This window comes from Drosophila guanche, unplaced genomic scaffold (assembly GCF_900245975.1).
Source record: "Drosophila guanche unplaced genomic scaffold, DGUA_6, whole genome shotgun sequence".
NCBI lineage: Eukaryota > Metazoa > Arthropoda > Insecta > Diptera > Drosophilidae > Drosophila > Drosophila guanche.
In genome coordinates, this window is record NW_022995743.1 from 12,772,478 (window position 1) to 12,797,414 (window position 24,937).

The window sequence follows — 24,937 nt, forward strand, 5'->3', positions numbered from 1 at the left end:
TTTTTTTGTAGGAAAAACAGCCAACTCGTTTAACAAAACTATTGAAACTTATTCAAAAACGTATATTATTTTGTTTACTTTAATAAGCTTGTGGACGCTTCATTGTACAATTTTATGCAGATTAATTAAGTCGAGATATCATAGTTTGGACACAGCCAGAACTAGCTATTAAAGTGCTGAATTGTCAACAGTGATGGCAAGTGCTCAACAAGGTTTAAGGCTGATGAAATACGTTTACCACCACTGAAACACACCAACAAAAATGGCGTTCGTAGAACTAATTTCTGCGATACATTAGTTTATAAACGTGCGCAAAAGCAACGGAGAGGGCAGTTAATAATGTAGTTTAACTAATCGAAAAGTGAAAACCTATAACGAATAGATGCATAAGCATAGCACGCGCTTTATAACAAATTCTCGTGGTTTTGCTCCCTTCCGTACCTCCCTCGGTCGTCTGCTGCCTTCCGTTGCTCGCATTCGCCGTGCTTAAAACGAAAGAATATTTATTGCAATCGCGCTGAAATAGAGCACACTACATATATACGAGCGTACATATAAGCACATGTGTATAGTTAATAATAAATTTAAAGTGATTCGAGCCACCAAATTTGCCTCAATTGATTATTATTGCAAATTTTTGCAACATACACACACACACGCCCGTACAAATACGAATGCAAATGCGAGGCGCACCCATACAAGAGCAGCAGCTAAATTAAAGTTAATTAAACGCCTAGTGGAATTTAATTTAATACAATTTATGAAACACATAATAAAGTAAAGCCTCAGTTCGCTTGCCTTGCAAGAGAAGGGCGTCGGTGTGCATGTGTGTGTGTGCGTACGTGAGTGAGCGAGACATGTGCGTGTGAATTGTTTTTAAAGCAGCAGCAACAGCAACGGTAACAGCAAAGCAGCAAAACAATTTCGGGTGAGTTCTCGTGCATATTTTTGTCGGCTACCTGCAAGCCCAGCCCTACCTGTCACCTGTATCGTCTTGCTGGAGCAAAAGAAGAGAGAGGTGATGAACGGGCGTTATCAAAATTGTTTGTGCAATGGCGAATTTATTGATAAAATAACCTTTTTTCGATACTGTTCTATTGCAGTTTTTTTTGTAACTAACAAATCGGTGTTAGCATGCTTATGTGTGTGTGCATACAATGACACAAAACCGCAACAGCAGCTGCAACAACAACAACCACAACCAGCGTCAAGGCTATCGAAAACAGCAACAAGAACTGCAACAGCAGCAACAGCAGAGGGAGAGACAGCAGCTACCTTCGGCAATGAAATTATTTCTTGCTGCGTCCACCTCCACCACCACCATCACCTCCCACTCCTCCTTTCGCCAAAACCAGCAGCAGCAGCTAGAGAAACAAACATGCTGCTTGTTCGCCGTCTAATTGTCGTATAAAAAATTAATCGGCATACAAAATAAATGCACGTATATTTACAAAGGCGCAACAATACCAATTAAAAGTCGGAAATTATGAATAAATTGGACTATCCACGTCGCAATGGTACACACAAAGTTCGAATAACGAGTAAGTACCAAAAATGCATTTTATACGATCACCTAACCATTCACCCTTTTCCCCATTTTACAGTATTGTGTGCTCGCAGCTTGGCTCGCAAGGATTTATTTCGTGAGTATTTCCTTTTTTGATGTGGCGCTTAAGTGGGCAAGTTATTCGCGTGCTCCAACAGCATATTTCCACTAGGAAATATTTTCCCCATCCACTCTTTCCGATCAACTACGAATTGATGCATATGAAATGAAATATTGCTAAATTTAGCACTTCCTTTTGTCTACTTTCATTTTTCAACAAATTGCGGCACTACCTTTGCCTTTGCTCCTCCCCCCTCCAATAAATAATATGTGTGAATGCCCGAAAGTGTGTCTGTCTGTATCGTTGTGCCATATCTGAGCTCTTTTTTCCCATATATTTTCTGTTTAGATATAACAAAAGTGATTATTACTAATTTGCTTTCATTGCGGGCTCACTCGAACAAACACACACACACACACACACACACGCACGCAGGGGCACGAGGCATACATTTTTCTTTCCCACTATTTTTGTTATTTATTATTTTCGCTCCCTCTCGTTTCTTGTTCGCATTTTTTGTTTTACACATCGCTGCACTTAAATCACGCTCTGAGCATTGCCCAACAACTGCCTAAAATATTATATTATATGTAAGCATACGATCCCAAAGATGGGATTGTAGTCATGATAATTTCAATGTGGAACCCCCCCGTGTCCAGTGTCTCTCTGCTGCTGCTGCTGCTGCTGCTGCTGCTGCTGCTCTTGGCTTACATTCGAGGCGGGGAACTCTTTTTTTTTGTTTTTGCCATACTTTTGTTTTATCGACGGTTTCTGATTAGATTTGAGCTCTGAAAATACTCGAACATTTTATGGGGCCCACTGCCTGACGCCTGAACTGTCATCAGTGGGAGAAACCTTGGAAAATGGTACCCTACGGGTTTTTACTTGAAGCTTTTCGATATAAATAGATCACTACCCGAATAATGACACTACGGCCCCTGTGAGTAATCGATTTGTATGGGGTTTTCTATTGACCCCCAGGCACAGCAACCCTTGGCTTTTGCTTATCAAAATAGTTAATACCTCCCCCCGGTACAGATAGTAACTGGAAAATGATATCTTTACTGCTGCTGCGCCAGCAGCTGTCCAAAAATTACAAGATTTCGCTGATCCGAGCACTGACAGACGGAAAGGTGTCACCCAAAGGAGGCAGTATTCCCAGCGGAAAGCCAAAAGAAAGCCGACCGAAGGCACTTAAATTTCCATTCCAGAAGCCCCCACCAACGCCACTAAAATTCCCCGTTGAGGATGAGGAGGAGCATCGAGCGAAGCACTTGCTCGATGTGATTAAGAAGAAACTAAAGAAAGATCTAATCGTCAATGATACGAACAAGAAATATGAGTTGAGCAGATTGAAGCCTCTCACCCACTTCCCAGTGACGTCGGTCACAAGCACGTCCACATTCCCCGTCAACCAGATGCTGCTGGAGACCGAAGACGACCGGCTGGAGGAGGTGCTTCATAAGGCTGCCAAGGAGGTGGAGAAGGAGACTCGCGGACGCATGGCAGGGACTTGGCCAGCTGTGGCACAGAAACCAAAAGGTCCAGCTGGGCCAGAAGCCTCCAAAAGTGTACCTTCCCGCAAGGCAGGACCTCCTCCACCCAGTAAGCCACCACCGGGCACACCCCCGCCACAGACAAAGAAAACATTTGGGCCACTGGCCGATTCGGATCGCATCTTTACCAATCTGTATGGTCGTCACGACTGGCGCCTGAAGGCCGCCATGAAGCGCGGCGACTGGTACAACACCAAGCAGATCCTGGAGAAGGGTCACCTGTGGATCATCAACGAGATAAAGACCTCTGGGCTGCGCGGGCGCGGCGGTGCCGGTTTCCCGAGCGGCCTCAAGTGGTCGTTCATGAACAAGCCACCGGATGGCAGACCCAAGTTTCTGCTGGTCAACGCGGATGAGGGGGAGCCGGGCACCTGCAAGGATCGCGAGATTCTGCGCCACGATCCGCACAAGCTGGTGGAGGGCTGCCTGATAGCTGGCCGTGCGATAGGTGCCAACACCGGGTACATCTACATTCGAGGAGAGTTCTACAACGAAGCATGTAACCTGCAGTACGCCATCCTGGAGGCCTACAAGGCTGGCTACCTCGGGCCGAACGCTTGTGGCTCCGGCTTCGAGTTCGATTTGTACGTGCACCGGGGAGCGGGTGCCTACGTGTGCGGGGAGGAGACATCGTTGATCGAATCCTTGGAGGGGAAGGCGGGCAAGCCGCGCAACAAGCCCCCCTTTCCGGCGGATATCGGAACCTTTGGCTGCCCCTCGACGGTGACCAATGTGGAGACGGTGGCGGTGTCTCCCACCATCTGTCGCCGCGGCGGCAACTGGTTCGCCAGCTTCGGGCGCACCCGCAACTCGGGCACGAAGCTCTTCAACATCTCTGGCCACGTGGAGCGACCCTGCACAGTCGAGGAAGAGATGTCGATGCCCACGCGTGAGATCATTGAACGGCACGCCGGCGGCGTCATCGGTGGATGGGACAATCTGCTGGCCATTATACCGGGCGGCTCGTCCACGCCCTGCATTCCCAAGGAGGACGCCAGCAAGGCCATCCACGACTACGACGGGCTCATGGCCGTGCGCTCCTCCATGGGCACCGGCGCCATAATTGTGATGAGCAAGCAGACGGACATCATCAAGGCCATCGCCCGCCTGGCCACCTTCTACAAGCACGAGAGCTGCGGCCAGTGCACACCCTGCCGCGAGGGCCTCCACTGGGTGAATCTCATCATGCAGCGCTTCGTGACCGGACAGGCCAGAGTCGAGGAGATCGACATGCTCTGGGAGATCACCAAGCAGATCGAAGGACACACCATTTGCGCCCTGGGCGACGGAGCCTCCTGGCCGCCCCAAGGCCTCATTCGTCACTTTCGTCCGCTCATCGAGGAGCGCATCAAGGAGCGTGCAGCCTGCGATGCAGCAGCGGCAGCGGCAGCCGATTCCTAATTGTCACGCCTCTCATTATTCCATTTCTTTTGTTTTATAATAATCCAATAAAGAGGAGACGACACACGGCGTACGGCACACGGCACAAACTTCATGCTAGGCTGCCTGCCACGTCCCCCCCCCCCCCCCCCCCCCCCCCCCCCCCCACCTCAGCGGCCAGTGAAAGTGCAGCCAGTCGTGCAACTTCCGGCTCTTCAATGGGGAACTGTGCCACGTAGCGTAAAGCGGAAAAAGGGTTGCAAATTTGACAAGACAGTTGGCCTGACGCCAGTCTCGGAAGCTTCGCTTACTTTTTACATTTCGCGCTCTTCAGCCAGCGAGAGAGTTGCTTTTCCCCAAACGGGTTACCCTGAGTCGAAGCCTGAAAAGGGTATCCATCCAAAAGGCTACACGACTCGATTGTTTGTGTTCTCTGTGGCATGAAATCAATCGGAACAGCTGTGTGGCGACAACAGCAATGTATATCATCATGGGTGGGGGAGACACGAGACTCAAATTACACGAGCCACAAAGGAGAGGCTCTGGGGACTCCTTAAAGGAGTGAGCCATTGGCTGTGCTTTTATTTACTTGCGAACTGAGTCGGCAGATGGATCCATTGGCCTTAGCTCTGCGATATTTATGAGTCGTACAAGTAGTTTCCTAATTGTTTAATTCCCCTGGAATGCTGCTCGTGCGCTTAATTTGTCAAGACTTCGTGCGGGGCACACTATCGGCTGTGGGACGATAAGCAACGACAGCAACAGCGGGTGGTGGGAAGGTGCTTGATTTGATAGCAGAGATTGGCTGATAGTTGTCTTGACTAAATGACACACTTGGCCCAGTCTTTCACCCAACGATCTGCACAGCTCTTTAATTGTTTAGATTCATATTTAATTGTTTTATTTCTACATTAGTTGGCCTCATCCGTAGGGATTGAATGGCGGTGTGGTGGGTATTTGTGGCATGGATCCTTGTCGGGGCTGTGTGCGTGCTCGGAAGCGATTCGAGTCGAAAGGTGAAGCTTCTCCTCCTGGGGCCAGGGCTAGGAACAGGGCCACCAGAAAGCCCAGCAGATGCAGCCAAGTGGTAGACATTTTGTAGACTGTAGGAAGATTGTAGAATGATGCTCCATACTGATGAATGTTTCTGCTTTTATATACGATTCTGATCACTGGGGGGATGGCCCCGCGTTTGAAAGCGATAACCCCTGGGTTCTGGCATCGAGGGGAATCACTCACAATCACAAGGGGAACTTCTGCTGCCTCTGCAGCTCCCCCACACGATCAAGCTCTGCCTCTGTTGTGGTCTCCTCCAAAGGGGAGAATATTATTCCTGGTGTTGTCCTCTGCGGGAGTTCAAGGCAAAGTGGATTGATCTGCAGACGCTGTGTGAAGCCAGGATGCTTGTGGGGGTACGTGTATACCTGCAGCACTAGCAGCAGCAGAAACACCACAAACTCGCAGCGATGCATGCTGAAGATGAACTGTTGCAACACTCTCGATATCTGCTTTCCGTTCCGATTTTGAGGCACGCAAGGCTATCATTTATATCACATTATTGACAATGCAGATTGGTTGAATTGTTTGCTAATAATTTACAATTACTTGTTGCTGTTTGCAGGCCTCCCCGATCCCTTTGCCAAGGTCCAGGTGGATGGCACGGGTCAGGTGTACTCGACGGAGATAAGCAAGTCCTCGCTGGACCCCAAATGGAATGCTCACTACGATCTGTTCCTGGGCCTGGCCGATGCCATCACCATAACCGTGTGGAATCAGCGAAAGATACACAAAGGCAGCGGCTTTCTGGGCTGTGTGCGGATACCCGCCTTCACCATTCAAAGCCTCAAAGGTGCAGGATGTAAGTATCCCTCAAGCTCTATCCCTCTCTCGCTTTGTTGCTGATTTGATAATTGTTTGTGCTTTCAGTTCAACGCTTGGATTTGGGCAAACTATCGCCGGACGACGATGAGCTGGTGCGTGGACAAATTATTATATCGCTGCTGTCGAAGGATGGCCCCAGCAGTGGCAATCCCCTGGCCATTGTGGGGCCCAGCGGCGATGTGCGGGGACCCTCCGAGGATGATTCTTCGGAGGACAGCCTGCCCGAGGGCTGGGAAGAACGGCGCACGGACAACGGACGAATCTACTATGTGAATCATGCCACCAAATCCACACAATGGGACAGACCCAGACTGCCGGGCGGCGGCACCTCACCGCAGCAGCGCCATCACAATGGCAACAACAGCCACGGAAATGGCCACGGGGATAGACAGGCGCCGGCGGGTCCTACGCGCTCCACGACCTGCACCAATCTGCTGAATGGCGGCAATCGGAATCGAGAGACGTCTGTGACGGGGTCGGACGAGCGAAGACACTCCACGGAGATCCTGTCCAGCGTGGGCAAGGAGAACACCAGTCCCACGACTCCCATGGCCTCAATCGCCACCACACCTGGCAAGAAATCCTCCTCCACCACCACCACAGGCGGTCGCACCTTGGAGGCGCGCAGCGGCAACGAACCAGCCACGCCCACAAGCAGCACGACAACGACAACGTCGGCGGGCACGGGTCGCCTCCACAGCAACAATGACAATCACGTGAGTCATGTTAAAACGCCAAAGCATCAAACAAATGGCCACGGCCATGGCCATAGCTCCCATGCACCCGTCGAGGGCACCTCCACATCGCCCACGGGTCAGCAGAACTATGTGAACGGAAATGCTCAAAGTGGGACAGGATCAGGGAGTGGTAGTGGTGGAAATGGAAGCTTCCAGGCGGCACAGCCACAAAGCGCCAGCAATGGCTGGACACAGGAGGAGACATCAGCAACGACTGCAACGACAACGACAGCGACAACGACGCCACCCAGGCACAATCAGAGTCAGAGTCCTCCCGCAACGAATGCAGCCACATCTCCAGCGGCGGCAGTTACGCCTGCGGCCAATGGCAACACAGTTCACAGTCCGAATGCAAACAGCCAGCCAGGAGGTGGTGGTAGATCCTACACTGCAACGACCCCTGGCCAGCGTTCGCAGCGTCGCAGCTCCAGGCAGCAGGGTGGCGATGAGTCCTCCACACGGCGTCGCTCCTCGCGCGGCACCCGCAACGGTGGCAGTGCTGGAGCAGGCGGAGGAGGAGGATCTGGACAGAGACTGGCATCGGCCGCCATTGCAGCGGCCAATCAGGCGGCGCGTCCCTTCCTCGATCTGCCCTCCGGCTACGAGATGCGCACCACGCAACAGGGCCAGGTGTACTTCTATCACATACCCACGGGCGTGTCCACGTGGCACGATCCACGGATCCCTCGCGACTTTGACACACAGCATCTGCCGCTGGACTCGATTGGGCCGCTGCCCAGTGGCTGGGAGCAGAGGAAAACGGCCTCCGGGCGGGTCTACTTTGTGGACCACAACAACCGCACCACACAGTTCACGGATCCGCGGCTCAGTGGGAGTCTCCTGCAGCTAATTCGACGGGGACCTGTGCCGCCAACTGGAACAGCAGCTCCTGGCGCTGCCACACCACCTACGACAGCAGCAGCAGCGGCGGCGGCGGCTGCCACGTCCTCGCCCAATCCAACGTCTGCTTCCAATCAGCCGGCAACACCTGGCCCTGCGCCTGCCCCAACAACAGCAGCGGCAGCAGGATCTGGTTCTACGACAGCACACACGACAGCGACAACGATAACGAACACCCCGCATCGCATTTGTCCGGAAGGGCTGCCGCAGGGCCTGCTCGAAGGTGCTGACCTGCTGCCAAAGTATCGCCGGGATCTGGTCGGAAAACTACGCGCCCTGCGCACCGAGCTGCAGACGATGCAGCCGCAGTCCGGCCACTGCCGGCTGGAGGTGTCGCGCAACGAGATTTTCGAGGAGAGCTATAGACTGATAATGAAGATGCGGGCCAAGGACATGCGCAAGCGCCTGATGGTCAAGTTCAAGGGCGAGGAGGGACTGGACTATGGCGGCGTGGCCCGCGAGTGGCTGCATCTGCTCTCCCGCGAGATGCTTAACCCGCAGTACGGCCTGTTTCAGTACAGTCGCGACGACCACTACACGCTGCAGATCAATCCCGACTCTGGCGTGAATCCGGACCATCTCTCCTACTTTCACTTTGTGGGCCGCACCCTGGGCATAGCCGTGTTCCACGGCCATTGCCTCGACGGGGGCTTCACCACGCCCTTCTACAAGCAGCTGCTGAACAAACCCATCACGCTGGGCGACATCGAGGGCGTCGATCCGGAGCTGCACCGCAGCCTTACATGGATGCTGTAAGATCAGTCCTTACTCTGTCTTGACCCATTGTTAACCTTGTCTGTCTTTATTCGTTTTGCAGGGAGAGCAACATTAGCGGCATCATCGAGTCGACATTCAGCGTGGAGAACAATAGCTTTGGGGCTCTGGTGGTGCACGAACTGAAGCCCGGCGGCGCCGCCATACCCGTCACCGAGGAGAACAAGCGCGAGTACGTTAAGCTCTATGTGAACTATCGCTTCATGCGCGGCATCGAGCAGCAGTTTTTGGCACTGCAGAAAGGTCTGTATTAAATGATTATCTCCCCAGGGATTGATATTAATCGTCCCGACGGAATCTCTTCTTGCAGGTTTCTGTGAGCTGATACCCAGCCATCTGCTGCGACCGTTTGATGAGCGGGAACTGGAATTGGTCATTGGGGGCATCTCGAGCATCGATGTCAACGATTGGCGCAACAATACGAGACTGAAGCACTGCACGAACGAGACGACGCAAGTGCTGTGGTTCTGGCAGGTGCGAAATGATAACTCAATCACCTCACATATAGATTTTTAATTAAAAATGTATTTCTTGTGTGACGCCTCACCCATTCAGGTGGTCGAGTCGTACAGCTCTGAGATGAGAGCACGTCTGCTGCAGTTTGTGACGGGTTCGTCGCGGGTGCCGTTGCAGGGATTCCGTGCGCTGCAGGGATCCACGGGTGCAGTGGGGCCACGCCTGTTCACCATCCACCTCACCATCGATGTGCCCACACAGAACCTGCCCAAGGCGCACACTTGCTTCAATCGGATCGATCTGCCGCCGTACGAGAACTATCAGCTGCTCTGCGATAAGCTAACCCAAGCGGTGGAGGAGACCTGTGGCTTTGCCGTGGAGTAGGGACCAAAAGATCGATAGAAACATCCCCCCCCACACACCAGATCCACACACCCGATCCACGCATATGCAAATACATAGGCACCAATAAATAAATATACACATACATATACCATATACACAAAGGCACATGCGATGAGGACGCGTATATCAAAATTCTAGGGACCCGATCCCTGCTGATTATTACTTTTTTACCATTTGATTTTCTGTTTGTTGATGTTTAATCGTGTGTGCGCTGCGCATTTTGCAGTTGGAAATCAAATCAATTATTTAGCGAGCATGTACGGGACTCTCATCTTATACATAGTTACCAAGTGCATATATACATATACATTTATATATATATAATATATATACACCCCACGCACACCTCCCTTCCTAGCCTCCTCCCATAAAGCGTTTATATATTATATTTACATCTGTATTTGTATCGTCTGTCCATCATCAGCATAATCACCCTCCCCTCTTCCCCCAGGGCATTTGTTCGTTTACGTCGCGGCGCATGTTATAAATTGTAGTTTAAAATATTGCGAACCCAATTATACATACAAATATTATACATTGATTATACATACATACATATATCATAGTTGATAATTAGGCATTAAAAACAAATTTTAATTAATTGTAGGCATTGGACCGGCAATTCTCTGTGCTTTTGTTTGGTTTAATATATATTTTTGATGTTTATTAATTACATTTTGTACATTTATAAAAACCAATCGAGAAATCACTGCTAAGTTTTTAATTATTGTTTAAATTGTCCTTAAATACACAACACACCCCACCCCACTCCGCGCTACACAACACACAAAATGCTCATCGACACCCACACACACACACACACACACACACACACCGCATTATTATTTTATAAGTATTGAAAACACGATACGATGACAAAACAAAACACTTGAAAAATTACTCAATTCGTAATTTAGATATTTTTTAAATAAATGCAAATTATTTAAATTCAATTACATTTTACGTTGCTTTTGGTTTTTAATTGATAATTCGTTTCGTTTCGACCGGTTCGGTTCGCCGTTTACGCCAAAATCAAAAAACAATTACGGATAAAATCGCATACATATAGACACGTACATATTTACATACATCAGTTTTTCAACGAAACGAATTGGACAAATTTTTAGAAGGTGATATTAGTGAAAATTTTTAACTGTCTTTAATCTTTAATTGAAGCGAAACAATTGGTAGTTATTTAAGAGACCCCAGCCCAGAGTTTTCCTAGCCCCAATTCCTCAGCCCACCCACCTTACAGCCCGAAATGTGTATTGCATATGTGAAATCCATTGATTTAATATAGAACTTAGCCCTAAACAAGATACAACACAAATTGATCGTTAACTTTTAGCTTTAGTGAGCTCTAGGATGTGAACCACTAAGAGTTCTGAGGCAGAAACAGAAACCCTGCAAACATTGACAAGGACTCTGTTCCGGTAACCAAAAGGGATTAATAAATAAATGAGATTGAGCCTTAAAAACAACCATGTATTTTTATTGAAACGTTGAATTTTTATAGCCCTTAATGTGAAAAGTTCTGACAGGCGCGCCCCCAATGCGTCGGTTGGCAAAAGCCAACTTTAGTCGAGCAAATCACAACTGCCGAAATAGCTCAGTTGGGAGAGCGTTAGACTGAAGATCTAAAGGTCCCCGGTTCAATCCCGGGTTTCGGCAATCACATCGTTTTTTTGTTTTTAGAATATTTTATCGACATTTGAATTTTGCATTATAGAGATGTAGTAACAGAATGTATTTTAAAAACACTTAAAGAAGCAGCGAATGGGAAACTCGCCATTTGGCAACAAAATAGCATCTGCCGAAATAGCTCAGTTGGGAGAGCGTTAGACTGAAGATCTAAAGGTCCCCGGTTCAATCCCGGGTTTCGGCAATACAACATTTTTTTATACACAAAAAAATGTTTTTAGTTCTGTATTTTCCTTCTTTTTATCAATACTTGATATTTGGTCAATGAAAACGCTTGCAAAAATAATATTAGCTTAGCAGTCAAACAAAAATAATTTTGATTGTTATTTGTCCGCGTAAATTAAGCTTGTTCTGAGGTGTTGTAAAACTGAAAAAACTAGAAACAAAAAGTGCTTATGTGAACAACGCCATTGGACACGAAACAAACATCCGCCGAAATAGCTCAGTTGGGAGAGCGTTAGACTGAAGATCTAAAGGTCCCCGGTTCAATCCCGGGTTTCGGCAATTATACTTTTTATTCTTTTTTACAGTCAATTGTATTTCGTACATTATTTTAGAATTTGATTCCAAATTTATGCTCTGATTGCTTTTAAAGTTTTATTTATTTGCCTAAATTTAGACATTAGTAGCAAGCCGCCAGTACATTAAATAATACTATGGATATATGGATAACATATTTAGTTTACTATTTAGTTACGAGCTAAGATTAACTAAGAGTGCATGACTATTTATTTTCCAGGGATACGACCCCAAGTTATATTCTGTATCATCTATAATAGCTATACCGGAGTACATCGCATCCAGATACAGATAGCAGCTCCATTTAGAATACCTCTGGCTGTGGGTACAGAAAAGCGGGACAACTTTTGAGGCAAGCCAGCAGAGAGTACGAGTACTGTACGATAAATACGAGCATAAACAATAGCATTATATGTAGGTACATACTATGATACTTTAGGCTATCTTGTTACGCCACAACACACAATCGTTCGCATGTTACTAAAACTAGTGCGTGGATGGGTGTGGTGTGGTGTGGTGTGGTCGGTGGCTTAACTAGAAATCGGGATCGTAGTCGCGGGAATAGCGCGTCCGACTCGCATGATTGTTATAGCTGTACATCTGGTGGGCATCGGCAAAGGCATCCGGATATTGGTGGCCATACGCCTGCTGATGCTGCTGCTGCGGATGCTGTTGCTGCTGCTGGTGCTGGTGCTGTGGCTGCTGATGGGTATGGGCGGGATACTGATGGTGGCCATGATGCGGCCTCTTCAGGGAGTCGCCTTTCTGCGAGTACGTCGGCTGCTGGTCATAGAAATAGTCGGCATTGCTGTGCGGATGACGGGTGGAGCGCCAGCTGTCGTATATGTTGGAGCTGTTGCTGCCATGCATGGAATTGGTGAAGCGCTGCAATGGAACAATTGAAATAATACAATAAAAATAGAATATGACATTTTAGGACATACCTTCGGCTTTATCGGTTGCTTGGTATCGTTCCAGGGGTCATCAATGTTGTAGAAGTCATCCACACCATAGTTATCCGCTCCACCCATGTGATTGACTTTCAGCTCGTTCAGCATGTCATTGGTCAGCGGAATCGGCGTCTTCTTGGCCCTCTTCTGACGATTAAGCAGCTGAAAGTTGGGGCCACAAGTTGTAGTGGAGAACAACAGGAAGACGGAATGCTACGACTTACCACTGTGACGCCAAAGATGATGATAAACACAAGGGATCCAACTCCAATCACTATCACGACAATGGCCCACTGGGGAATGAGCAGATCCTCCTCGGCAAACTCCACATTTGTGTTGACATTCTTGGCTATGACTGATGGCAGACACAAACGGAGGGAATTAGCTGGTGTCAAGAGCGCCTAAATGTCCCATCTACTTACCACTGAAATCGGTGGCCACTGGATCAATGATGTATTTACCCATCTGATAGCTGGCCGTGACTAGTTGCTCCTCCTGCGGCCCGGACACGCTGTCCGTCTCATTCTCCTGGGCATCCTTGTCGGGCAGTGCTGGGGCCACGGGTTTGGTCAGCGCATCGTGGAACAGTTGCCGGATCTCCTGCGTGTCCACATCCTCCGTTATGTTGGCCAGCTCCACGTAATAATCGACCAGCACACTGCCCTTGCTGAAGCTATCGATGCGCACCTTCTTGTACCATTTGTTCAGCTGATCAGCGCTGGAGTAGACTTCATTCAGCTGAAACGAAAAGGAACGTGGAGTGAGCGGCAAGAGGCGATGAAAGAAGGGCAAAACCTACCTGCGCCTCCAGTTCGTGGGCTAGATTCTTCCACTCGAGCGTGTTGTGATCCAGGAGCTCCGGCTTCCAGGCCACTCCGTCGATGATCTTTATGGTGGCTGCCAGATCACAATCGGAAGTGCAGTGTCCTGGTTTGGTGGGGCGCGGTGTTGTCGTTGTCGTGGTGCTCGTTGTGGATGTGCTGGTGCTGGTGGTGCTGCTGCTGGCGCTGGGTGTTAGCAGATCCTCAAAGTTGATGGTCTGGGCGTTCAGCTTCTCGATTGACAGCGGCGTGGTGGGCGGTGTGGGCCAGCCGGTGAACTCTGTGGTGGCTCGCTGGGGTGGACCCTTCTTGATGACAACTGGCGGTGTGCCGTCCGACGAGGGTGTCGCAGCGTCAGCCTGGCCATCGTTGCCGGGGTGTGGCGTGGTCAGGCGATGCGATCCGAGTCTCTTGTGGAAACCCTTCGGGAAGACCACTTTCAGGCCGCTGCTTCCTTCGCCCGCTTGGGCTTCCGTGGTGCTCGAGGCGAGCGTCTTGGTCGTTGGCCTTTTGGTCGTAGTGGAGGTGGAGGTGGAGGCGGGATGTACCTTCGGCGACTTGAATCCCGGTGGCAGCAGCGAGGCCAGCAGATCCTCATCACTCGACGTGTCCGTGGTCTTGGTCGTCTCGTTCAGCTTGAAGCCCGGCGGCAGGAGGGCGCTCAGATCCTCTATTTTGATGGGCTTCAAGATGCCTTCGGGCAGCTTCGGCACGGGTTCTGCCTTCTCTTTGGCGGGCGCCTTGTAGCCGGGCGGCAGGAACTTGCTCAGATCATCGAAAGGCACGGCCACGGGATGGGATCGGGGCGTGGTGGTGCTGCTGCTGTTCAGCTTGAAGCCGGGCGGCAGAAACTTGGAGATGTCGTCCACAGTCGTAAAGGCGGGCCGCGGCGTGCTGCTCACTTTGTAGTCCTTGGGCAGGAGTGCGGCCAAGCTGTCGTCGAACTTGATGCCACTGAAGAGGCTCTCCAGACTGGAGCTGCTGCTGCTGCCGCCCTCCTCCGGACCGGTCGTTGTCGTTGTCGTTGTTTTAGCTGTTGTTCTGGGTGGCTTGTAGCCCTTGGGCAGCAGACCCGCCAACGCCACATCCTGCACGGTCACCTGACCGTTCTTGAAGGACCGACTGATGGTGCTGTTGCGTCCTGGCTTCCTAGGTGGCTCCACGGCGGGTGCTTCCGTAGTGGAGGTGGTGGTGGTGGTGATCTTGCGGTTCTTGTAGCTGGATTTTGGCTTGAATCCCACGGGCAAAAGGCCAGCCAGCTCGTCCATTTCGCTCTCGTCAAAGTGCTGCACCTTCACCCGGCTGCTGCCACTGCTCGTGGTGCTCGGCGCCGGCGTAGTCTTTGGCTGGAACTTCCGTATGTGAGGCGCAAATCGACCATTTCCGGATCCCGATCCCAGCGTGGTGCTGGTGGCTGGTGTGGAGGAGTCCATTTGGCTGATGATCGGATACTTGCCGGACAACAGGCCGCTGGACAGCTCCGACTGAACGCGGTCCAACTTATCGATGATGCTCTCGGTGGAGGCGGCCAGCGGCGGCGCTTGGGTAGATGTGGAGGAGGTGCTCGGCTCCTCGCTGCTCTCGGGCTGCTTCTGTTGCTGCTGCTGCTGTTGCTGCTTGGAGTGCACCTTTCGCTCCAGCTCGGAGAGCGTTTGCTTGGTCTCCTCCTGCTCGATGGCCGGGAAGGTGAGGAAGCGGGCTCCGTTGATGCTTCGGCTAGGCTGTATCGAGGCAACCACAACGTAGTTCTCGGTGGCATTGGCCGTGTCTTCGCTCTCGGCTGGGGTTTCCTTTTGCACATCTGTCTGCTGCTCCTCCTCCTTCTCGTTCTCCTCCGTGGGCATACTCGGCGTGACGGGGGCAGGGATCACAGTTGAGCCATTGACCACGCTCTTGGTGGTCACCACAGAGATTACCTCGCGATCTTCCTTGTGCTCGCTGCTTGTCGTTGGCCTGGAGTCCTGCGTTTCTGTCTCACTGGTGGAGTCCTCGTGCTCTCCGTCGCCGCCTTCCTCATCCTCGTACTCGTACTCATCGCCCTCGCCCTCGCCCAGACTCCCCTCTTCGTCGTCGTACCCCGACTCGGATTCTTCCTCCTGCTTGGATGACGTTTCCTTGGGCGTGGAAGGTTGAGGATCCTCCTGCTTGTCAATGACAGGATCCTGCTGCTCCTGCTCTGAGGTGCTCTCTGGCAGTGGCGGTTCCGTGGTGCCCTCCAACAGTATCTCTTCGGTGGATTCACTCTCCTGGGCCATTGGTGTGGTGGCCTTAGCCTTATCATTTTCCTCATCCTCCGCGTACTCGTAGTCATTGCTGGAGGGCAGCGTGGTGGGGGCCTCGCTGGAGCCTGTCGTCTCTGCAGAATCGGTTTGAGACTCTTCGGTGCTGCTGGTGCTGGACGGATCCGTGTTTTCCTCTTCATTTTGGGTTGCAGTTTCCGGACTGGCAGCTTCGTTCTGTGGAATTGTCACTGGGGTTACCTCTGGCTCCTCCTGCAGCGGCAACTTCTCCAGACTGGACGACTCCGAGTGATCTTCAGGGTGCTCCTCCGACTCCTGCTCGTACTGCTCACCGCTCTCCAGCTCTTCTTCCCGCTCCTCCTCCTCCTCCTCCTCTTCCTCCTGCTCAGCGCTCTCAGTGGTGCTGGTGGTGCGGGCTGTGGGTCGTGTCAGCTTCAGCCTGCTGGCGCTGTTGTAGTTGAAGGGTCGCTTGCTCGTCGCACTCAGCGGCTCGTTGACCTCTCGACTGATGAACACCGGCCGCCGGGAATTGGGCGACTTGCGTCCGAAGCTGGGTCGATCCGCGGGTGTGTTCTGCGTGGTTGTGGTCGAGGATGGCGCCTTGGAGCGGTTGCTGCCGAAGCGATTGTACCTCTTGCTGCTCACCTCCGCACTGCTGTCCGTGGTGGATGTGAGGGCTGCTGTGGAGGATGTGCCCGGCTGATAGCGATTGCGCGGCCTGTACGGACTTGGCGCTGCTGTGACCGGAGACTCTGGCAGTGCCGAGACTGGAGCCTGAGTCTGGGCGCGCGTCCGTGTGGGTGAGAATCCACCGCCATGCCCAAACTGACGACTGCCCGCATTGCTGGACGTCGGTCGCTTGTCATTCTGCAAAAAATATAGAAGGAGAGAGACAGGCAGATGAGCAGCAGTTAGCCACAGATTGCAGATTCGTGGCGCTAACTTCGGTGCATTGTTACGATTGCGGAGCAGCAGCAGATCAGACCACGCCAAGACGTTCACAGCCTCGACTCTTGCGGTTGTCGTCATGGGAAACTGTTACAGTTTCGACATGGACACGAACCTCACACAATCCCAGAGCTGCGCTGCTCTGCTCTGCGCTGCTCTGCTCTGCGGTTCGTCTGTCAATTGTTTTGCGTGCGAACTCTTCTCAGGTGCAGAGCCCCACTACCCATTGGCCTCTGTTCCCCTGCCAAGCAATCCATTCAACTGATTCTCCAAAAATTTGTCTTAAGCGTTTTGTGCAAATTTCCCCTTCCCCCACATCGCCCCTGCAGCTGTCCATAATTTATGCGCTCGTATTTATTTAATTTTTATGTGCTGGCAACCTCCAGCTGTCTGGGGTTAGGACTTTTCCGACCATTTTCCTCGCTGCAGGTTGCCAAATATATTGAGATCTGGCATTCGTGTGGATTGTGTGATTGGAGATTGCCAGTGCTCTTGGAGAACGGCAAATGGGAATGAGAATGAAGACGATGAACGTGTTCACATTCACAGATTAATCATCCATCATTCGAGTGTTTGGCCCCCAATTCATGTTCCATTTCCATAAATAATACCAACTGCGTTATAATCATCATTATTGCCGCTTAATCGTGAGCTGATTTGATATTTAAGCCAGCACTTTCGCTTGGAGTGGCCCCAAACAAATGGCAGCAATTAAACTGAGAAATTGATGTGGGGGGAGGCACATCCAAAAATAAACGCACAGAAAGAGAGCGGCGGAACCATGATGGGGGCAGATATTTCAATTATGCTTTCGAATGGCTTCAAATGAAATCAAAGTGAATAGAAAAATCTCGAAATGAAATGGGAAGTTATGCGGGGGTTTTCTTAGGAATGAATTAGGATTGCCTTCCCAAACTAGTTTCTTGTTGCCAAAGCGACAACAGGTGGACGAACGGATGTGCCATAAGCATTCGTATAGTTGTGTGCAGTTGCAAAACGATGGCATACCCCGCACAATACCCTCTCAAAGGTAAACAGAAACATATAAGTAAATAAAACAAATACACATTTATGTGGTTTGCTTTTGCAAATAGATAATGAGATGGGGGAAGCATGAAATGTGATTCCAGGTGAAAGGTACAAAAATTTGTGCTATAATTCGATTGATCTTTTTTGTGGTTTTTTGGCTATACATTGTCGAACCCGAGCCAAGCCGAACTGGTTCTGGCCCGAGCACACATTTAGCTTTAGATGTGGAAGTCACGTAAGAGCAGGCAAATGGCTTCCAGCTCCAAACACCGAACCGTAGCCTGATATTGGCCAAAATCAGAGCAGAGCCAATTGTTTTGCTGGCTCTTATGCAATGCCAAAACAAAACGAAATTGTTTGGGTTTCTGTGTTTCTTGTTATTCCAATTGAAATTGCTTTTACTTTCTCTCTCTCTCTCTCTCTCTCTCTCTCCTTACCTCACTGAAGTGGGCCAGAAACTGCGTCTGCTGGTGGGGCACATTGATGCGCTGCGTCTGAGGCTGGAAGCCACCGCTCAGGCTGTTCCCTGTGCCGCTGCCGCTGCCGCTGCCGTTGCGTATCGCCTTGGAGCGTGTGAAGCCGCTGCTCGACGACGACGACGACGTCGCGGACGTTGCACCAACGCCGCCTGGCGCTGGCCCCGCGGGCACTCCGAAGGGGCGTGGCGAGATATCGTAATAGTCCGACTGGCGATTCGGTGGCGATTTCTGTGGCAAAATGGAGAAGGGAAAACAAAACAAAAACATTATGTTGGGTTAATGCTGAGGCAGAGCAATGTAGTTGGTAAATTAGTTTGGCATTTTGTTGGGACTTTTCGCTCCCTGTCAAGAGAGCAAGAGAAACTCCTCAAAATTCCCATCTAAAAATGTATTCGAATCACTGGTTAGGGGACTTTTTGTTCTACTTAAATCTGGAATTGTAGTTGAATCATCAATTCATGAGTCAGTAACGATTTTAGATAGATTCAAATATGCATCAAAGGCTTAATATCATTTCAAAACTGGAGCACTTTTCCATCACCTATCACTGGGCGAAGAATAATGTAAGCCGACATGGAACTTTGACTTTGATGTAGGTTGAGAGAGGGCTTCAATAGATATTCCGCTTAGGTGACAGAACTACCATAAGCTGTGGCACCTCAAGTTGACAAATAGTTGGTCATAGTCTTGACTGCAGCTCCACTTCTATGCGAAGCAACGTGCTGCAGACAATGCCAAAGCGCTTTGGACAGATTTTGGATATGAAATCGACGTCGAAAGCTGCAGACAAACAATGAAAATCGATTGGAAGTATTTGATTGAAGTGTATCAAGGTCGTTTCGATATTCAACGACTCACTAATTATCCAATCGCATAGCCCCGTCCCCGGCCCCGTCCCAGTCCCAGTCCCAGTCAAAAATGTCTGCCAGTTTCTCGGCCTCAAAGTACTTGCTGCTCTCGTTGTTATCCATTTTTATTACTTATTTGTATTGTTTGGATTTGATTTCTTTGATTTTTTTTTGAAAGTCGAAGAGCCAGAGTCGGAGTCGGAGTCGGACTGCATTGGCTATGAGGCTGAAGTTGTGCTCTGTTAAGCAAATTGCATACAAAACGCGAGTTTTGTTGCTAAAAGGCGCATTTCAATGCATTTATTTTTCCGCTTCTTGGCGGCGGTAGCGTTTACGCATCAGAGCTCGGCTTTTCCTCCACCGATAGCTGGCTGGCTGGCAGCAATTTGTTGGCCAAAGATTTTCTCCCCAGCTGCTGGGCATCGTTGGACCTACTCTGATTAACAGACATTAAATGGGCGGCCGTATGTGGGGGAACGTGGAGTGATCTTGGATCAAAATTTCACTCCTCCATTGTCAACAGTTGGAGCTGGAGCTGCATTAGCTTTGTGGTAGATTGTTAATGGCTAATGGGAAAGAAGAAAGCGATCGCCAGTCGTCAGTCGGTTCGACGGTGGGGGAAATTAAAAATACACACACAAATTTCCAAGACATTTGTCAATATGGATAGCATAATGAAACTATGAAAGCTCTGCTCACGTCTCTACGAATGGATTTGGCTATGTGGAAAGCTGAGAGAAGAAGTCAACAGAAGAGAGACGGGGCAGGGAGGAGGGTTTATTGCACTTTCCCCTTGGACTAACATTGAGGCGGGCCAATCAACCATTCATTCATCCCATGAACCACAGTTTGCCATTAAGCGTGCATCGTGGACTCTAAGGGGATCAGGGAAACAAATAAAGTGCAGTCGAAGCAGGAATCTATCCAGGAGCCTGTCTTCGTTCATTCGCTCCATCTCTCACTGCGTCTCACTGAAGGCCCACAATCAACAGACTGCATCTGGCCGAGGGCCAAGTTAATTGAGTTTTTGTCTGGGCAAATGCAACGGGCCATAAAGAAGTCAGTTCCATTAGGCAGCAAATCCGTGGAGCTACAGACCGCTTGCTGTGTGCTCCGACTTATCACTCTGCCACTCTTGGGGCCCTCACGAAGAGAGCATTTCAATTAGGGCCAAAAACTGGTAATTATTTGAAGAAGCTGATGATAAACAATATGAGTTTACACTTTTTTCAATTAAGAAACTCGCTGCACCACCCCACCACACCACCCCACCACTCCGCTCTGCCTCTGCTGTGCATTCGTAGCTTTTGAATATTCAACAATAGTCGGGAATTACTTTGCTGATTCGTTGATATGCAGAAGCCGATTCGCTTTGTTTGTCTTTGGTCAAGTGAAAGTACGCGTATGCCTCGCGGGGGTGGGTGGGAAGGGAATGAATGGCCGACGGCTACCGACATTTCTTTCACGCAATCATTTTATATCCGTAATCTGATTTGAGTTTTTGTTTGGATGCCCCTGCGTTGTGTTCGGCTTACGGAAACTGAGCCAAGCAAAGTCGCGTGCCATAATTTGCAGGCCTACCTACTTATGGTACTATTAATTCCGATATATCCTGACTGAGCAACCATTTTGCAATTGCATTCTCGTCTGTAGAAATCCATAAATCATCATGCATATGTGGCATGTGGTTTGCTTTTTGAATTGGATTTGATTTGGTTTTGTTTTTGGCGTTGATTGGCACTTGGCGTGCCTGGAAAAGCAACGAAAAACGGAAAACCCAACATAATTGGTAACATCCACCCACCCTCCACCACTTACGGGCATAGCACCACATAAGGAAATGTAATCTGAGAAACAGAAAATGGAATTTCAATTTAAATTTTGGAGCATTAACTTACCGCAAACTGTGAGCTGCCGCCGAATGGCGATCCGAACGGCGAACTGCCAGCCGCTGGCACCTGCTTGGCGCCATTCTCATTGGCTATGAATAGGAGCTGCTCCTGGTAAGAGCCCGGAGCAGGCGAGAATCCTCCGGAGCTGCCGCGGAAGTTACCCAACGACTGCTGCTGCTGGCGGGGAAAGGCCCCAGACGATGGCACAAAACGGTTTTGAGATGGGAAATAATAGCTGGAGGTATCTGCAAAAGAGAGACAGAGGGAAGGTCATACATGAGAGTTAATTGTTGTTGTAGGGCCAGGCCAGGCCAGGCCAGGCGAATGTGTCAGCAATCAGCAGTCAATTAATTACACCACGCACGCACTCTCCTCTCTGACACCTTTCAGCGCCTTTGGCAGCGTTTAGCCATGAAATAGAGCTCTCAAAAACTTCAACATCATTGCGCCTAATTGTGCGAAAAGTGTAATAAATAAATAAATAAATTATTTCTCACTTTTTGGGTCACAAATTTGTCACAGCATGGCAAAAAAAAGAGCAGCCTTTGGCACATATTTGCCAAACAAATGTGAATGATACGGCAGGGCAGGGGAGTCCCATCTCCAGCCATCAAAATTGTATACCTTTTGATTTGTATTTTATGAAAACATTTACTACTATTTCTGCTCATGTTATGGTCTTAAAATATCTCCAATTTCGAGAGTGTACAAGCTGGTTCCATTTGTCACGATTTGCTTTTTGCAACATCTTCTCTTTATTTTTTTGTTTCTTTTTTTTTACAGGATTATAGGTGATTGAAAAAGGAAAGTGTAACAGACTTAAAGCGGACATTAACATCATTTCGCGTTGTGTACCGCGGGGGTCAACTCTCTGGCGTCTGGCGAAATACTCGCACTGCCACAAGAGGTAGGAGACGGGCGGCAGGCACGGCTTGGAGGTGGGTTCACTTCACCCAGAGCTCAGAGCTGCAGCCGACGCGACGTTGCATGCGTCACAATCCTGACTCTTTGACCCACAATGTTGGGCCACAAAGTAACAAGCAAATTCATTTGAAACCACGCAAAGTTTTTGGTCTTTTCCTTGTCCTCTCTCCCTCCCTGTCTTCGCGTGTCGACAGTTTTTGGAGTCACTAATTGAAAATTGAAATATCATGTGGCCGCAATATTTCAAACGAAATTGCAGCAGCCTCAGCATCAGCGTCAGCGACTCATTGAAAATTTTATCAAACAAATTTATGCAAGAGATGTGGAGTGGGGCAACGACAACGCCTACACCGAAATGATCGGGTTGGTGCTGGGGGCGCACTGTTGGGCTTCACACCTTGTTTTTTTGTTTTTTTTCAAAACGATTTTTTAACTACAAATAATGGCCGTTTATTATCGCATATAAGAACGCGACGAGGCGTTGCAGCAAATTGCCACGTCTGCCACATTTGCTGCAAGCTGTCGAAATGATTGGGTTGGGATTAGTTTAGGGATTGATTAATTGCTTGAGCATGTGTCGAAGAGTATCATCAAGATTTCTATGCCAAGGCGACACCATAGATGTTTAATTAAAAGCCATCAAGTCACTCCCCATTAGTGCACTTATTTTCTCTCATTCATTTGATTGTGTTAAATCTACGTATATTCTACTTTCGTAAAGCAGTTCGTCTGTGCGCTCATTCTTACACTGCTTGCTCATAAGATCACGTGGCCATTGGGCAGACGTCAGACGGCTTCGTTTGATGGCGCTGCCCTCTAAGTTCCGCGTACACTTTGTGTTCTGTTCTGTTTGATTTTGAAAGCAAAGAGTCCCGAGTTCGTATCCCATTGATAATAATATAAATATATTTAATAATTAAATTTTCCTTCTGCGATTGGGCAAGAGTTGTTGTGTATTTCCCAAGCCTACAAACTCTAATCCGCAAAAGGTAGATCAAATCGTTCGCTCTACTCTGCCGTTGACTCTGCACTATCGCTCCATGTTTCTAAAGTGGGCATTGCAGATCTGATTTGAGTGAATACAATTAATTTTCTTTTATTCAAATTATCTCTTTTGTCCCATTTCGGATCCATCTCATTAGCATTCTGTGTGTGCACTTGACCCAAAATCGAAAAGCCATCAAATGAATGGATTTCGTTTATGTGTCGTGACACATTTGCCTATTTCTAGACAGAAGTTTACACTAGGTGAGGATCACCTTCGGGCTACTGTCGCATAAATAAGCCTATCGATCGCAATTGGAATTTATTGTAATTGCCTGAGTGGAATCACTGATGACCGTCCCCACAAGGCCGTTACACTTTGGATAGCCCAGACCGTATAAATAAAAGCTCAAACATCCCACGGGTTGGTTTATCCTCATATTTCTTGCCTTTCCTGTTCTCCAATGTGGACACCGGCTAGCTAACCTGCGACATGTTTAAGTAAAAATTTCAATACAATAATCTAGAAGTTTATTTTTGTAGTTTTGTTAGTCTTTGTTCAAGTCTCAATATGACAAGCGATGGCAAAGCCTATTCTTGCCCCATTGAGTTAGTCCCTCGTTTCGTCTGCCCCCTTTGACAATGGCTTTCAAAATCTGTTTTAACTTTGCCGCCGCCCGCCTGGACTGCTCTAAGCTAGTTCCTCTCAAACTGTCGGCTGCATTTGGCATTTGCCAAAGCGAAGACCGAAGACCATCTAAAATAGCCACGACAATGGGGCGTTGTGTGTTCAGTTCAATACCATTTCCAGTTGCCGATCGGCGATTGGTGTGGGGCTAGGTGGACTTGTACTGGGCCCCTGGTCACATCAAGTGCCCTGCTGTTCGGGCCGCACAGTGGAGTCGGCCTAGGTTCTAGTTAAACTAACCAGATTCAATAATTTAAAACGTAGATCTCAATGTGATTAAAAGTGAATAAATTAAACGCCAAACTAGATTTTGAGATCTTTTCCGCTCCAATCTTATTAATATTTTTGAATATTCTTTTGTTTCCATTTAACATGAAAGAATCGCAAGTGCAACAAACACCTTCAAAGCATCAACCACTGTGCCTTATTACGTTCCACTGCTTACCTGACAGTTTGACATTTACAGGTTTTTTTCAGCTAAGAATTTCAAACTTGCTGTCTCGCTGGGCTGGTGGAGGTGCAGACCGCTGCTGATTTCGCATGGCGCGCATCTTTCGGCGTGTAATTGCTGGCCGATTGGTGGGGCCTGACTGGGAGAGCATCCAGCTAATTATGCCAGTGACAATGGCATGAGCATTTTCAGATTCATTATATCCCATTGGGGTGGGGATGGATGGATATACATACTACATATAGTTGTTGCAACAAATTGCGAAAATAAAAGCATGAAATGCTGCAGTGCCAGCGCTCGTTTTTTTGTAGTTTGTGCGAAATGTCAAGCCGTGGCGCAAAAGCCTCAACAGAAGTGCAGCAGCAACAATAGCAACAAAAGCACTGGAAAAGAGCAACAAATGATGGTAGAAACAAGTTGAACTTTACGTTTTTTTTCTTTTCTTAACTTTAATCAAGTTTCTCGGCTGGCCGCTCTCCGACGCCATGCACCATTCGCAGATGCTTTTGTATTTTGTGTTGCCGCTTCTTCAATTCTGATTGAAGGTCGTCCGCTGCAGTTTACAGTTTTGTGGCGTAGTTTCGATTGTAACAGTTTGACAGCCGCTAAGCACTGCTTGCTTGGCAGTTCTGAAAGCACTGCTATGGCAATGCTTTGGTGGAGCATTAGTTTATATTTTCTGGTTAAATCTGCATTCCAACATAAGGAAGAACAAACCCGTGAGAAGCACTCTACAATTGCTCAATCAATTTCGCATTTTTGTTTTA

General features: G+C 49.0%; 4 protein-coding genes and 3 non-coding genes across 7 annotated transcripts in view; 5 read left to right on the top strand and 2 right to left on the bottom strand.

Annotated features, from left to right (window-relative positions):
• Positions 1-233: 233 nt before the first annotated feature.
• LOC117590151 (E3 ubiquitin-protein ligase Smurf1) lies at positions 234-9,934 on the top strand. The gene is made up of 8 exons (XM_034282573.1): positions 234-928; positions 1,104-1,541; positions 1,605-1,643; positions 6,165-6,401; positions 6,470-8,813; positions 8,879-9,078; positions 9,146-9,309; positions 9,391-9,934. The coding sequence occupies exons 2-8, from the start codon at positions 1,487-1,489 to the stop codon at positions 9,673-9,675; spliced, it is 3,324 nt and encodes a 1,107-aa protein (XP_034138464.1). The 5' UTR covers positions 234-928; positions 1,104-1,486; the 3' UTR covers positions 9,676-9,934.
• On the top strand, positions 2,620-4,608 carry LOC117590211 (NADH dehydrogenase [ubiquinone] flavoprotein 1, mitochondrial). The gene has a single exon (XM_034282707.1). The coding sequence runs from the start codon at positions 2,660-2,662 to the stop codon at positions 4,562-4,564; it is 1,905 nt and encodes a 634-aa protein (XP_034138598.1). The 5' UTR covers positions 2,620-2,659; the 3' UTR covers positions 4,565-4,608.
• LOC117590296 lies at positions 5,414-5,680 on the bottom strand. Its single transcript, XM_034282822.1, has one exon. It carries the CDS (start codon positions 5,636-5,638, stop codon positions 5,465-5,467), a length of 174 nt encoding a protein of 57 aa, XP_034138713.1. The 5' UTR covers positions 5,639-5,680; the 3' UTR covers positions 5,414-5,464.
• Positions 9,935-11,294: 1,360 nt separating the features above from the next.
• Trnaf-gaa lies at positions 11,295-11,367 on the top strand. Its single transcript has one exon. It is a non-coding gene; the product is annotated as a tRNA-Phe (tRNA).
• A 141-nt stretch (positions 11,368-11,508) lies between these two features.
• Trnaf-gaa lies at positions 11,509-11,581 on the top strand. Its single transcript has one exon. It is a non-coding gene; the product is annotated as a tRNA-Phe (tRNA).
• A 247-nt stretch (positions 11,582-11,828) lies between these two features.
• On the top strand, positions 11,829-11,901 carry Trnaf-gaa. The gene has a single exon. It is a non-coding gene; the product is annotated as a tRNA-Phe (tRNA).
• Positions 11,902-12,089: 188 nt separating this feature from the next.
• LOC117591819 (mucin-5AC) overlaps positions 12,090-24,937 on the bottom strand; it is a 32,521-nt gene continuing 19,673 nt past the window's right edge. The window contains exons 3-9 of the mRNA XM_034285156.1: positions 21,130-21,368; positions 18,342-18,611; positions 13,666-16,794; positions 13,289-13,604; positions 13,091-13,221; positions 12,861-13,028; positions 12,090-12,801 (exon numbers count right to left, since the gene is read on the bottom strand). Of these exons, the coding sequence (XP_034141047.1) occupies positions 12,451-12,801; positions 12,861-13,028; positions 13,091-13,221; positions 13,289-13,604; positions 13,666-16,794; positions 18,342-18,611; positions 21,130-21,368 (4,604 nt within the window). The 3' untranslated portion in view covers positions 12,090-12,450. The remainder of the gene's footprint in view (positions 12,802-12,860; positions 13,029-13,090; positions 13,222-13,288; positions 13,605-13,665; positions 16,795-18,341; positions 18,612-21,129; positions 21,369-24,937) is intronic.

Coding starts and splice junctions, on each gene's coding strand:
- LOC117590151 (XM_034282573.1), top strand. CDS start 1,487: ATGAATAAATTGGACTATCCACGTCGCAATGGTACACACAAAGTTCGA. Junction 8,814..8,878: donor CGCAGCCTTACATGGATGCT/GTAAGATCAGTC, acceptor TTCGTTTTGCAG/GGAGAGCAACATTAGCGGCA. Junction 9,079..9,145: donor GTTTTTGGCACTGCAGAAAG/GTCTGTATTAAA, acceptor CTCTTCTTGCAG/GTTTCTGTGAGCTGATACCC.
- LOC117590211 (XM_034282707.1), top strand. CDS start 2,660: ATGATATCTTTACTGCTGCTGCGCCAGCAGCTGTCCAAAAATTACAAG.
- LOC117590296 (XM_034282822.1), bottom strand. CDS start 5,638: ATGTCTACCACTTGGCTGCATCTGCTGGGCTTTCTGGTGGCCCTGTTC.